This window comes from Rhinatrema bivittatum, chromosome 5, assembly GCF_901001135.1.
Source record: "Rhinatrema bivittatum chromosome 5, aRhiBiv1.1, whole genome shotgun sequence".
NCBI classification, from domain to species: Eukaryota; Metazoa; Chordata; class Amphibia; order Gymnophiona; family Rhinatrematidae; genus Rhinatrema; species Rhinatrema bivittatum.
This window is the reverse complement of record NC_042619.1, coordinates 245,695,715-245,709,750: the sequence shown is the minus strand read 5'-3', so window position 1 is coordinate 245,709,750 and position 14,036 is coordinate 245,695,715. Positions and strand designations below refer to the sequence as shown.

Here is a 14,036-nt window from a genome sequence, read left to right as displayed (position 1 = left end):
AGTTCCTGAGCTGGTGAAAGCAAACTTATTTTTTTTCGAGTAAAGCCATTCAAGAATGCGTGGTCATGATATGGGGCTACAAAGGAGTGGAAACCGTGTTAGGCCATATTCTCACAGAAATATTGGTGGCTGCATGGAAGAGCATCTTAGTAGAGATGAGAGGGAAAAATATAATTCAGAAAAAGCACAGGACAAATACAAGGTTTTGCTACTAGAAAGTGAAGGGTAGGCTAGATCAATTAGGATCTAGGGTACAGTTAGTAAACTGCTATCATATTTTATGATTTTCTAATGGCAAAGAGTGACAGAGAGACTCTTTATAAGGCCTTCATAGTAGTCAACTATTTATATCACTATAGAAGGGGCATCTAGTAACTCAAGGTGAGGTTTTGGATGTGACTTGGAATGACACCGTTCATACACCTGCCTGTGCATGTAAAACTGGCCCCAAAACCCTAGTCCATCACCAAAACCTCACCCTCCTATAGTGGAATAAAAAGATGACTAACGTATGCCACCCCAGAGGCTCTCTACACTACTCCACAATAAATATTTTGTGAATCCTGTTTCAGGAATATCATACAGTTTAACGCCAGGAAAAAGAGGTGTAGTTATTTCCAGCATAAAAACGTGCGCTAATGTGCGTTATGCTATCGCATTCAATGTTAATCACCCCACAATTTCATAAACCCCACCCAAACTCCTCCCCTTTGACTAAATTTTCAGAATTTGCATATGCATCATGAGATGCGAAAAAACAAATGCATTACGGCGTTAGGACCCTAACGCCCGCAATTACGCCCTAACGCATTCTGATGCATGACCCTAATGGTTCTTTAGCTTTTGATTGTTGGAGGTGGATAAGGAGCTGGAAGTATGTGGACTTTATGTACTATAGATTGCTTTTGAAATTGATTCTACTATTTCTACTGCAAGTTGTTGATTCTCTCATTTTTGTTGATTTTGTTTTGTTCTATTCTTTGGTCAAACTTAATACTTCCAAAAATTTCAGAATTTTTTTTTAGGGGGCGGGTGGTAAGAAAGGGTTACTACTTTTATGAAACACAAGAGCAAGCCTATTTCACCTGGACTGCTCCAACAAGGTTTTACTAAAAACAAGGCACAACATTAAAAAAAAAAAATTCTGCAGTACCTCAAGAATAGTTCTAACTGCAGGCACCTCTGAGGATGCGACCGCTGGCAGTGAACACTTTCACCAGCTACAATGAAATACCTGAAGCTCAGTAAAATGTTTTAATATATTTGTGTGGGTTTTTTTGTTTGTTTGTTTTTTTAAACTAGGCAGGGTGTACGTACAAGGCCCAGAGACAGTAGAAGATGAACAGGGAGAAATCCTAGAAAAGGTTTGGGATTCCTTTTCTTTTTAATATAAATGAGTTCCCCCCCAAGTTATAATATGGCATGAATGGCCTGGTTTATGAAAGTTCTTTTTTCATGAAAATTTCTCGGGATTCATTTTGGAAGGAAATCTGTAAGATTATTTGGCTAAAAATTGCGAGATGAATTTTCAAAGCACTTATGCATGTAAGTAGCTTGTACTCATGTACATGCTATTTTGTAAACATCAGAAGTACCAGTAAGAGGAACAGGACTCCAGGGAGTAGATTTTAGGTACAGCCCCCATGTTTCCTGCTACAGCTCAGGGGTAGATTCTTTGGCAAAAATGTGAGAATTCTGGAGTACACTGACAAACCTTTCCATTTTTTATATTACACTGTAAATCTCACTTGTATCTGTAAAAGGGATCATAAGGAGAGGAGAAAGACTGTGCGAGAACCAGAGACTAAAGAGGCAGGTTGACCCGCAACAGAGAGGACTGGAAATGAGGGAGGGGGAGGGGAGATCAGGAACCTGGAAATGGAGACGAGGAGGGAGAGGGGGAAGGAAATTCTGGGATTGATGAAGGGGGAAATGTGGGGAGAAGAGGTATGAAGGATCAGAGGTTCCTAGATCTGGGGATAAAAATCCAAGATCAGAGGATGTGATTTGCGCAGTGGCACGAGAAGGGGACAGGTGTCCATACTGTGCTCTTCTGTTCTCCCTTGCATCCCCCCCTTCTCTAACCTTACACCTAATCTGGCATGGACACAGCACCATCCGTTCTCTCTCACACACAGACATTGCCTCCCTCCCCATCCCCCAGGTGAGCTCCCACTCAGTCCCTCCTACCCTCCCCAAAATTATCCCTTTTCCTCTGTCTGCTCCAGGCTCGCGCCCTCCTCTCTCGTTACCCGTCTGCTGCCTGGGAGGGAAAGGGCACGATCAGAAAGCAGAGGGCTGCTCTCTGCCGAGGGAGATTGAGTTCAGTTGGACGGCAGCAAGACTTCAGCCAGGCTACTCTCTCCCACCTCCCAGATTTTTGGCACCTAAAGTGCAGGCTTGCATACATTTTAAACTACTTATTCACAATTTTACACCTGCTGATTTTCTTGTGCAATGGAAGCCAGACTTGTTTACTATTGGGTGGGTGGGAGGTCTAGGTGAACTGGTGTGTATGTTGGGGGGGGGGGGGGAGTTCGTGCTGAAGAAACAGGAGGGTCAACGATCTAAAGAAGAAGGACTGGGCAAACTGGAAGAGGAATCCAAAAACTAGCAATTTCAACTTATGTGCACATGTTTAAAAATTGACCGACTTTCATGCATAAAATCGGGTTTTACTCCAGGAAGTCTTACTTTCTTTCTCCACGCACAATATATGTGCTTGCTTTTAACATAAGTAGGAAAAGTACACAGGTTCAATACACTTACATACTTGCTTTCAATGTGTTCCAGGTATTAGTGCGTAAGCACACGTGTATTTTGTGATACATGCGAGTTACAGAACACCATGGTAGATCCCTATGCGGCCATGTACGTGCATATATTTTTTAAAGTGATCCTCATAGTAAATATAATATGGGACCCTAGTTACGCTACACTTAGGTATCACTGGATGCTGATTGGCTGAAGAGCACAGGCCCACCTATGCCCCAGACATTCTAATATGCCACATTGGTTATGAGGGCAGAAAAAGACTAGTTACCCCAGTCTGCCCAGTGGCACTACCCTGCAACAATACATCCCAGCTGCTAGCCATAGGAGTTTGACTGCATGCAAGGTAGCGCTCCTTATAACCAAGTCCGTTTTTGCTTTCTTGCTCATCAGTTCTCCAGTTCCCTAGCTAGGTGAGCATTAAGACCCATACTTAAACCAACATCCCCCCCACTGTCTTGACATCCATTTCTCTAATTTAAGCAGCTACCAAAAGCTAGTGAGGCTGTTTCCTAAACATCCAAACTGCTGCGTCTGCCAGAGCCACCATCCTCCCCTGCACAGTCCTAGCTCACCTGCTGAAAAATGGCTGGACTGCATTGCCTGGGGAGTGTTCCTGATTCTCAGCTGCTTTCTTTCCAGCTTTCTGGAGATCTTCCTCTTGGGCTGATTAGTCACACCAGGCTACCTTAAAAGCAGCTGCCAGCACACCAAAGGGGTTCACCACTCAGTAAGACCTTTAGAAGTACATAGGAATTAGAGATCATCAGAAGAGCCAGGAGAAATGTAAGTGAGCACCGTGCTGTGGGCTTGACCTGGCTGGGAGGCCCTCTCTGCCTGCCTTTTTCTATAAATGTTCTCTTTCCCTTAGGGAGGCTGAACCAGTCCTTGCCCTTAGGACAATCTCATGGATTGCACATGAACACTTTACTGCATAGGTGGGGGGGCCCTTGAACTCTGCAAGTTTGTGCTCAGGGAATCTCTGCCCGTTTCGTCCAATATCTGCTACTTTTCCTTTTATAATTTGGTTGCCTGTATAAAAAAAAAACCCAAACTACTTTTGTGCTCTAGTATTGAGTTGCAGTCAACTGAAGGGATATAGGCGAGATCGCCTCATGAAGGGGATGTGGGAAGATGTTGGACTTTCACGCCACACTAGCAATTAAATTCCCTCAGGGTGAATTGAAGATTTGAGATTGGCCTTATTGCTAGGTCAGTAAGGAACAAAATTACTCTTGCTTATGATTTGATCGAGGTTCGTAAGATTATACTGGCTTGCCATTACTGAAACCTGGGTTGCTCATGAGACACAGATTCTCTCCAAGTTCCATCCTAAGGAGTTTTTGTTTATTTGTAAATCTAGACCTTCTAAATAGGACGGAGGGGGACACCAGAGAGTAACTGACTACAGCACTTTGAACTATATTAATCTTGAATTAGTCCAATTAAGTTAACATTTGTTTTAAGAGGACTTTACATACTGGGTAGCAGCTAAAGTAATGGGAGACTGTATGTCAGTTGTGTTCAGGGATTTTATTAGCCATGTGGCCTGAGCATCAGTTGGGTGGATAGGCAGATTAGACGGACTGTACAGATTTTCTGCTGTCATGTTTCTATGTTTAGGATTTTTGTTTCAAGCTTATGAATGATATGAGTTTATCACAAATGGTACATGGGCGAACACAATGACGGGCACTTGCTTGAGCTAGTATTTTGTGTTTCGATGTATTCTATTCTAAAGTCTGAATATACTCCAATAACCTGATCAGACATTGAGAAAAATATTTTGAAAAGACTTTCCAATTGACTAAATTACAGGTCCAGTGTATTCTAGTATTTTAGAGGATACTGATATGATTGAGTTGGTTAGTAGAATACATACTTCCTTTTCTGAATCTGGGTTAGCCACAAAGCCAATTAAATGGTTAATATCAGGCAACCATGAACGAGTATTCCCAGAGTTTCACTAAAAGATCTGTCATATCATAAAGGATGGCATTTGTTGATGAGGCAGATGCACAAATGGGAGCATCACTGGCAAACATAAGTATGCTTTTACATTTGTTTACGTGCAAGGTCTAGGCCCAGACTTTAAAAGTATTTTGGCTTCTGACACTGCCGCTTTCCGAGTAATTTTTTACTCACTGAGAAACGACCTAGAAAGCTATTCCAGTTTCTTAAAAGGATTTATGACCTCCAAGTCAACAAAATCATGAAAACCTAGTGAAGTTGATATTGTGAAAAAAATTCTTCCAATTTGTTTGCAGATAATTCTGGGTACCCAAATATGTGCAAGCTTACTTTCTAAAACAGATGTTTTCATTGGCAGAACTGATTCTGTGCCAATGTCAAATGCTAGCTGTGATCATGTGGATGTTGTAGGTGAAGTGCAACTAGTAAACTATGTCTACTACGAATTTTTGGGGAAATGCTTGAGGTGACCAATGCTACTTCCTATTCAAACTGGAGGTGAATCACAACAGATTAATTCCAATCTAGTCAAAGGTAACATACCATCATTTTTGAAAGAGGCAATTGTGTCCCACACTGACATCTCACCTACTATTTGTTGACGACTTGAAACTCTACAGCTCCTGTTATGCCCATTTAGCAGAAACTGTATAGTGAAGTGTTTCTCAGATAACAGCAGGATGATGATATTTGGCCTGGACAAATATGCTAAAGAGGCTAATCTTAAAGGAAAATTAAACTAAAAAAAAAAATTTCTCCCTAAGATTGCAATATAAAGGAAATGGAGCAGGAATGTATACATAAATATCTAGGAGTAGAGGAAGGTAGAAAAACTCAGCATAAAGTACTGAAAGAAAAGAGATCAGTAAAAAGAGTACTATAGGAGAGTGAAGTAGATATTGAACAGTGCCTTAACAGCATGGAATAAGATGCAATGTATTAATCAGCTTGCAATTCCTGAACTATCATACAGATTTGGAACAGTAGATTGGCTCCATAAATATCTTGAAAAATTGGATGTAAAAGCAAGAAAGCTCCTTATGGGCACAGAGAACGAGTATATGCTAAGATTATACAATCCTAGAGCTGAAGTCAGTATGGGCCTTATTGAAATTGATTACACATACAGAGCTACCACAATATGCCTTCAGGCATACTTAATGACATCGATGGATCCAAATGCTCAAATAGTGCTGAAATATGACAAAAACAAAACAAGCATTGTCCTTAAACTTGGACAATCATTCTGGCGAATGGAGGGAATGAGTGAACTAGAGATGAGGGTTTGGGGCCAGTTTTATATGCAGAGTGAGACGTACTAATAGCACAGTACACTTCAGTGAAGATCTGAGGTCATTTGGAGGGAGGAAAGTCTCAGATGAGATTTCTACAATGTTCTCTTATCTAGGGCAAGACAGACTTTCCTCCCTCCAAATGACCTCAGATCTTCACTGAAGTGTACTGTGCTATTCATACGTCTCACTCTGCATGTAAAACCCTAAACCACCACCAAAACCTCACCTCAAGTTATTAGTTGGCCCTCCTATAGTGATATAGTCGAATACTGTGAAGACCTTCCCAGAAACTCCCTCTACATGCCACTCCTCTCCCTCTGCCCAGAAATGGCCAAAATGCAATTTGCAATCTTTATCACGAATTGCATTACGGCTGTTTCGGGCATATCGCACAGTTTAATGCCAGGAAAGGGTACAGCTATTTCCAGCATTAAACTCGTGCAAAAGCATGCGTTATGCTATCGGACAGTGTGATAATGCCCCTCATTTTTATTAATCCCACCCAAACCCCTCTCCTTTGAAAAAATTTACATTTGCGCCATGCGCTACTGCGAGCCTTATGGCATTAATGCATGCGTTAACGCCACAACGCATTTTGATGAATAACCCTGAAAGATAGATACAAGGCAGAAGCACATACACAATGAAAAGTACAGAGAGCTACTCCAGAAACCCCATGTGGATCAAGATTTGACAGCAGTGGTTAAGGATCAAATGATGTAAAGACTAAAAAAAATTGGGTCAGAAAGATAGAGCTAATCTAAATTATAGTGGGTGCCACTGGCCAGATTAACAATTTCCAAGTATTCCCTACGTTGCCTATAAATAATATTTATAGGCAATGGAAAATAAAAAATATTTATTAAATATTACACCCTATGAACTCCAGAAAGTGGCTCTCTTTGGCACAATGCAAGTACTAAAAAGGGCGTTAACTGGAAAATTGAGAGATTGATATCATGCCTAACATATCCCTGCTTTATGAATGAGGTTCATTTCTGTCAGGGTACATGCAAAACAAGAAGTTAGGCTCAGATCGGAGTGCTGAATTTGTCATTTATATGGAGGTAACTAACAGTACCAGCAAGCTTCAATCTAACAGAAATTAAAGCATTTCATACTCGCCAAAAATCACAGTTCAGAAGCCATATTACTAGCTATAATCGACAGAGCATGCATGATAGCACACAGAGGCCATCACTTATTGAGCACCCCTCTTTGGCTGTGGCATTTAACACTATTGCTCATGATTTGTTAATCAAATGGCCATGAGCCACTGCAGTTACCCCCCGAAGCTATCAACCATGCAAGCCCCAGCCTCATATGCAGCTCAGATCCTGCTAGTAGGGATGTGAATCGTTTTGACGATTTAAAATATCGTCCGATATATTTTAAATCGTCAAAATCATTAGAGGCGATATTTAATAGGAATTCCCCCGATTTATCGTCAAAAATCGTAAATCGGGGGAAGGAGAGGGCGGGAAAACCGGCACACTAAAACAACCCTAAAACCCACCCCGACCCTTTAAAATAATCCCCCACCCTCCCGAACCCCCCCAAAATGCCTTAAATTACCTGGGGTCCAGAGGGGGGTCCCGGTGTGATCTTTTACTCTCGGGCCTCCGGTGCGTTGTAGAAATGGCGCCGGCGCTACCTTTGCCCTGTATGGCCGGCGCCATTTTGTACAGCAAAACGATTCGAGTGCAGGAGGTCGTTCCCGGACCCCCGCTGGACTTTTGGCAAGTCTTGTGGGGGTCAGGAGGCCCCCCAAGCTGGCCAAAAGTCCCTGGGGGTCCAGCGGGGGTCCGGGAGCGATCTACGTTCCTGACATCGGGGGACAAAAAACAAAATGGCCATTTCTACAATGCACCGGAGGCCCGAGAGTAAAAGATCACACCGGGAGGAAGGACAGCAAATTAAATTTAAGATTCTGTCCTGTATCTGCAAACGCATTTAGTTCCATAAAGTTCCTTCAAGATTAGTACGATCTTCTGAGTTAGACTTCATCTCTCACAAGCGAGAATGGTTACCACAAGGAATCGGCATTAAACTGTATGGCACCTATCCTCTGGAACAGCCTCCCACTTAAAATAAGGCAGGCAGTTTCATAAGTTGCTTAAGCCATGGCTGTTGAGGCATTTGGTTGTCATTTTAATACTGCAAGTGTGCTGTATTAATTACTGGTCAGGGGACTGAGGGGGATTGTCTGGTGACTACGAATGATTTATTCTATTATTCTTTTATTTGGAGGATTATATTTATTCTTCTGTGATAATGGGGGTGGGTGTTTTTAGTGTTATGGGGTTTTTTTTTATCTGGGTGGTTCATATGTTTTACTGTAAATTTTAACCTGGCTGGGTATATCAAGTTAGATAATTAGCCTAGCTAACTTGCACTGACCCAGTTGGTTTTGAGAAGTTGTAGCTAACTAACAACCCAGCTACCCCAAGGCATTTGGTATCCATTATCCACCCTTTGTTCTGTCCTCATTAACTCAGTCCCTGCCTCCACACTAGAGGAATTGAAAGGTGGGTTACTTGCAATCTTCCAACCTGGTTCCTGTCACTGTTTTGAATAAAATCTCAGACTATTAGGCCCATCCAGTCCACCCCACAGAACCCAGCCTCTCCTTCCCCTCCTCAGCTTTGATCCTCTGTGTTTATCCCATGCATTCTTGCACTCTTGTTACCATTTGTAACTCCACTACTTCCACCGAGTCAATGGATACATTCACCACCTTTTCCATAAAGAAATATTTTCTGATGTTGCTCCCGAGCCCATCCCCATGGACCTCCATATCGAGACCCCCCTGTTCTAAAGCAAGGTTCCCAAACTCATAGAAAATAAATTTAATTGTATTTCTTCTCTGTGGGAGAAGCTTATCCAGCAAAATTATTTGATTAGTGAAGAGCTGACTAGGCCCCCATGATACCTTAATAGTGGGAAATTTCTACCAGGAGAATGTTTTAAGGGAGCAGTATCACTTAGGAGTGACGAGAAGAACCATCCCCAAAAGGGTGGGGGTCACGTATGAAAGATTCTAAGAGAGGACTCCAGGCACTCTGGGGTGTGGGCTTCAAGGGTCGGAGAAGAGCAGCCAGGGAAGGGGTTCTGTTCTGGAATCTCTCTTACGCAGCAATGGGCACGCTCCTGTATGACTGGTGAAACACGGAGGTGGTGGGGAACAAAACTAGGCGGATTCCAATTCTGAAATCAGGGAGAAGACCACTTTCACCTGCAAGTTCTGAATGTGAGAGAACGAGGAGGAGATTCAGCTACTCTGCTTTCGGGGACTGAAGAGAGGAAGGCATTTTCTTGGGAGGACCATGGGATCTGTTCAAATCGATCTTAACGGCCAATGTAATGAGCCATGTGCTGAAATTCAGTATACAATTTCTTAATGCACACTGTAAAGAAAAAAAAAAGGATACTAACCCAAAAATGTGCATTTAAAAAAATGCTTAGCGCACATGTCTTCTGCACAGCAAATATGGTTCACGTGCACAAGTCATTGTCCATAAAATATGATGCATGCACAATAAATAATTTTCCACACAATCTTATTTACCGCTTCAAACTCACCCTCTCAAAGTGGGAACAAAAGAGTTAGGTGTACAAAAGTTATGCTCCTCACAATGTATAGCACAGAAAAACATTGTTTACATAAATCATGTTTTCGGTACATAAAATCTCAACTATAGGTCCTGGCCCTGGAACTGCAGTTTCCGCCCATAGACTAAACATTAACCTGGAAATTTTACGACACTTCTGACTAGGAGTTACATTTCCAGTGCCAAGGAAACAAGTTACGCCAGCATACCTCCTCAGATTGGGAGGGGGTAATAGTGAATACCATCATAAGCATGAGATTTGCAAGAGGGCACTAAGCTGTAAGCAGAACTCCATGCTGGCACATAAAACGTGCACACAACTGTGGGTTAAACTGTGCTGAGCAATGCATTACATCTGCTCTTTAAGCAGCCTAAAAAACTGCAGAGGGGAGTAGGCAAGTTGCTGGTATTTAATAAATTGTTTTTCCTACTTCTGATTTTGTAACCTGGACTTGTCATTTCTGTTATCAGTAGAATTTTTTTTTTTTCACTAAAAGCTATTTTCTGTTTGGAATACAATTTTTGGTGGGTGGACTGTGATTTAAGAGTGATCCCTTCTAGGGCCCCTACAGGTTTCTCCTATCCCATCACAGAATCTCTCTCTCAGGTGGTCTATGAGTGGGTGGATCAGGGCTCTGCGTGGATTGAGCATTCCATTAGTTTTACAGTATTTATTTTTTATTTTTATTTAAAGGCTTTTATATACCGGAGTTCATGCACTTGTGCATACCACTTCGGTTTACACAGAACAAGGAACAGAAAATTACATCAAACAGATTGAACAATTAAACAAATATACAATTACATCCAACAATTGGGTATAAATAACATGGCTAACTTAGTAGGAACTTAGAGTTTGAGGTAAAGGAGAGAAATAGTACCAAGTGGTAACAGAACAATGTTAATGGCTAAATAATACATATAAATAGTAAATACAAATTCTTATAATAAATACAGGTGTTTACAGATTACAGTCTTCATGAAAAGTTTACGTCTACAGAATAGGGTTAAGTAAATAAGAACTGGCGGTTATTTCTATAGGAGTGAAGACTTCAAAAACTGAGGTTACATCTGGATTAAGAGGTATTGGTGTAGCATGCTCAAATATTTAATGATTTGGAATTGTGAGACCAAGGATAAAATTAGGAGTTGTTTGATATGATTATAAAAGCGAGAATGATTCAAGTTCTGGGATGTGGTTCTGAGCTAGACCTTTAAGTGTAGGCTTTTGTAAAGAGCCAGGTCTTGAGTTTCTTTTTGTAATCCAGTAATGTTAAAGTGACCCTAATATGCATCATTAAGCACACTACAATTGCTGTTTTTTTCTGAGCAATTTTTAAGTGTTGCCTCCCCCAGTCCCCTCACCTTACAAATACACTTGACCCATATTAGTGAGAAAAGTTACCAAACAGCTCCATTTTTAATCAGGACTTGCGGATCCAGTCCTGGTTTTCTGCCAATCCATGAGTGCATGGGACAAACTCAGGACTGGCTCAGCCTGTCCTGAAATCAGGGAGTCAATTGGCAACCTTACAAGCCAGCAGGAATCCAATAACCACAGGTTTAACTGCTGCTGATAGTACCACAGTTTTATAATACAGATAGAATTCTTTATTTTAAAGAGTTTGCCTTAAATTTCTAGACAAAAAAGAAACTGAAGTAACCTAGGTCAGTGTGTTCGCTAAAGTTGGCCACTCGTAATGTTCATTGCAGCAGACATTTCGTTACCAGTAATGCTGTATTGCATTGCACAGTCTCCTCGACCTACAGGGTTACAAAAGGTTGCAATACAAAAGTAATTGAGCGCTGAGCTCTTTCCTTAAGCAAACATTGGACTTCTGCAAACCCAAGCTAGAAGAGTAAATATATTTAAAATAAGAATGGGGAAAGCACATTCGTTAATTATTGCACATTACCCTAATAACAGATACCCCCTCTTCCTTCTGAAAGCAGGTAGTTTACGATAAATCTTTATCTGGAGCTGCTACTAACAGAACAGCAGCATAGATCCTTAGACCACGTTGAAATATTATGAATCACGTTATCAGTTACGGGGGCGTGGAGGCAGTGGGATTTTTAGCTACAACGAAAGGAAAAAGCGATTCTAGCTCTCCCCACAGATTCCTAGTCCGAAAATGCACGCATCAAGCAAGTGACCCCCACCCCGAAAGAGGAGAGGCACTTACCAGACATAATCAGAGGCAGCCGCTTTCTGCTAACTAAAAAGTGCCGGGGGGGGTGGTCTAACGAGGACCCTGCAGGCCCGGGAGGGAGGGAGGCAAGGAAGGAGAGAGAGAGAGAGAGAGAGAGAGACTCTCCTCCTCCTCCTGCTGCTGAAGTGCAGGTTAATGATTATGGCAGCGGCTCCTCACTCTCTCCCCGGCGCCTCGGGTTTACACGGACTCCCTCCCACTTTTTTTTTTTTTTTAACCTGTTCTGCGTTTTTAGCAGCACGGACTCCGGGTTTCATAGGAGGTTTTTTTTTTGTTTTTTTTCCTTTTAGGAGCCAGGACTCACCTTCGCTGACCTTTACCGCCACCACCACCTGCTGCCACCGCAATGCGACCCGCGACCCGCGACCCGCTGCCCGCCCCTAACCTGGGGCGCCTCGCCCGGTCCTCCCCCCGGCCGCCGGAGCTTAACGGTGACCCGTCTGCGGCCTACGGGAGCTTCCCTGCCCCCTCCTCCACCAGCACCACCTACCCGGCGCGGCTCCCGCTCCTCCTCGGTTGAAAGCAGGGTGATGAGGCCCGACCCCCGACTATTCCCAGGAGCAGCAGCAGCAGCAGCGCCCGAATCCTGCGCCTTTTCTCCCCCCCGCTCTTCCTGGCACAGGTAGCAGTGCCGCAGCCTCGCTTCCTCCTCCTTGTAGCCACACGGAGGGGCAGGGAAGCTGCCGCTGCTGGCTTTATTTTCTCTTCAGGTGCTAAGAGTTGCGGTCAATTATTTTAATTTTCTCTCGCCCCCCTCCCAAAAAAAAAACAACCCAGACTCATGCGGTAAGACGTGAGCCAGACCTTCTTTCTAGGAATCAGTTCCTTTGCTCGCTGCAAGATAATTGAATTAGCACAAGGCAAAAAGCTGTCAGCAGTAACTCTTTCTAGGAAAGGCCTCGGCTCTTATGGGTTTTGTCACTAGGGGGGTACTGCCTGCAAAATGGCTTTGTTCGGTACGTGCCCTGCCAAGAATGAACCTCCCTCGTAAATCAGGGTATGGTGGGCAGGATCTCATTCTCTCTCTCACATGTATTGCCCCCCTACTCTTCTCCACACTTGCCTTTGTGCGAAGGTGTAGGGACGCTGCTGGCCCATGCGTGATCGGGGTCTGTGTGAGCTGGCAGCGTAGCCTACTGGCGGGGACTGGCATAATCTGTCAGGCACTAATGAGTTGCTCTTTCTTTGTCCATTTAGATAACTAAAAGTATAGGTCACCCCTTTCCTTTGAGTAATTTAATACATTTGTGGTCAGTTGAGGTGTGGGGGGCCTGATGAATAAAGTATAATTCTCAAAAGCTACTCTCAAATGTTAGGAGGTGGAACATTTTTCAGAAAACGTGGATGCCAATCACAATTTTTTAGGAGCCAGGGTGAGAAAATTATTTCCCTCCCCCATCCCCCTAAATTTTTATCTTGTTTTCCAAAGGCAGAGAGGATAAGGCACCAAACACAGGTATGGTTTCCTAGATTCACCTATTCCCCCACTGTGTCTTTTACATCAATTCTGCAGTCAGTCCACACCAGTTTTTTTTTACTAATCATCACTCATCAGGCGGTAACTCAAGGATGATGACAGGTATTTTCAGGGGAGCCACGACTTCAATCAATATCAATATACACTTACACCACCTCAGAACGTTTTTGCACTTACAACACCTAATAATGTTTTGGTTTATATCTAACCTGCACTAACATTTTCAGAACATCGGGGAGGGGGGCATGAGGATTCTGTTGGGCATTGCTTTCGGATTCACAACCACACATGCACAGTTACACCACTTAATGTTTTGGTTTTGCATTCAATCCACCAGATTTTCCAAACGTTGCAGCGGGTCTACAAGGATGACGAGTGGGGTTTTTTTGAGGAAGATTTGGGGGCAGGGGGGGGAATGATCCACATATTTCATGAATACATGCAGACTGTTGCATCAGCTACGGTAATCACTTTCTGGTTTTGTATCTGATTCACATCAGATTTTTAGGTGATGTGATCCTTATCAACCACCTGACAACGGGTGTTTTAATTTTTGCAGTCTACATCTATGCATATCCCATGAATATGCATGCACAGATCCAAAACTAAAAAAGTTATTAGGCGATGTATTTGATCCACACCAGTTTCGGGAGATGCCAAGTCTACGAGGATCATGGAAGAGTTGGGTTTTTTATGG

The 14,036-nt window shown here is 42.8% G+C and overlaps 1 protein-coding gene across 5 annotated transcripts in view; it reads right to left on the bottom strand.

The window, feature by feature from the left end:
* The window catches only part of GYG2 (glycogenin 2), an 83,299-nt gene extending 70,351 nt beyond the window's left edge, over nt 1-12,948 (bottom strand). The window contains exon 1 of one of the 5 annotated variants that reach the window (XM_029603680.1): nt 12,926-12,948. Coding sequence is in view for 2 of the 5 variants with exons in the window: in XM_029603677.1 (XP_029459537.1) it covers nt 11,836-11,842 (7 nt within the window). In the remaining 3 variants the exon portion in view is untranslated. Of the gene's footprint in view, nt 1-11,835; nt 11,984-12,352; nt 12,590-12,666; nt 12,788-12,925 lie in introns of those variants that run through there. The other 4 variants (XM_029603679.1, XM_029603678.1, XM_029603677.1 and 1 more) reach the window with 4 other exon arrangements.
* Between the last annotated feature and the right edge of the window lie 1,088 nt (nt 12,949-14,036).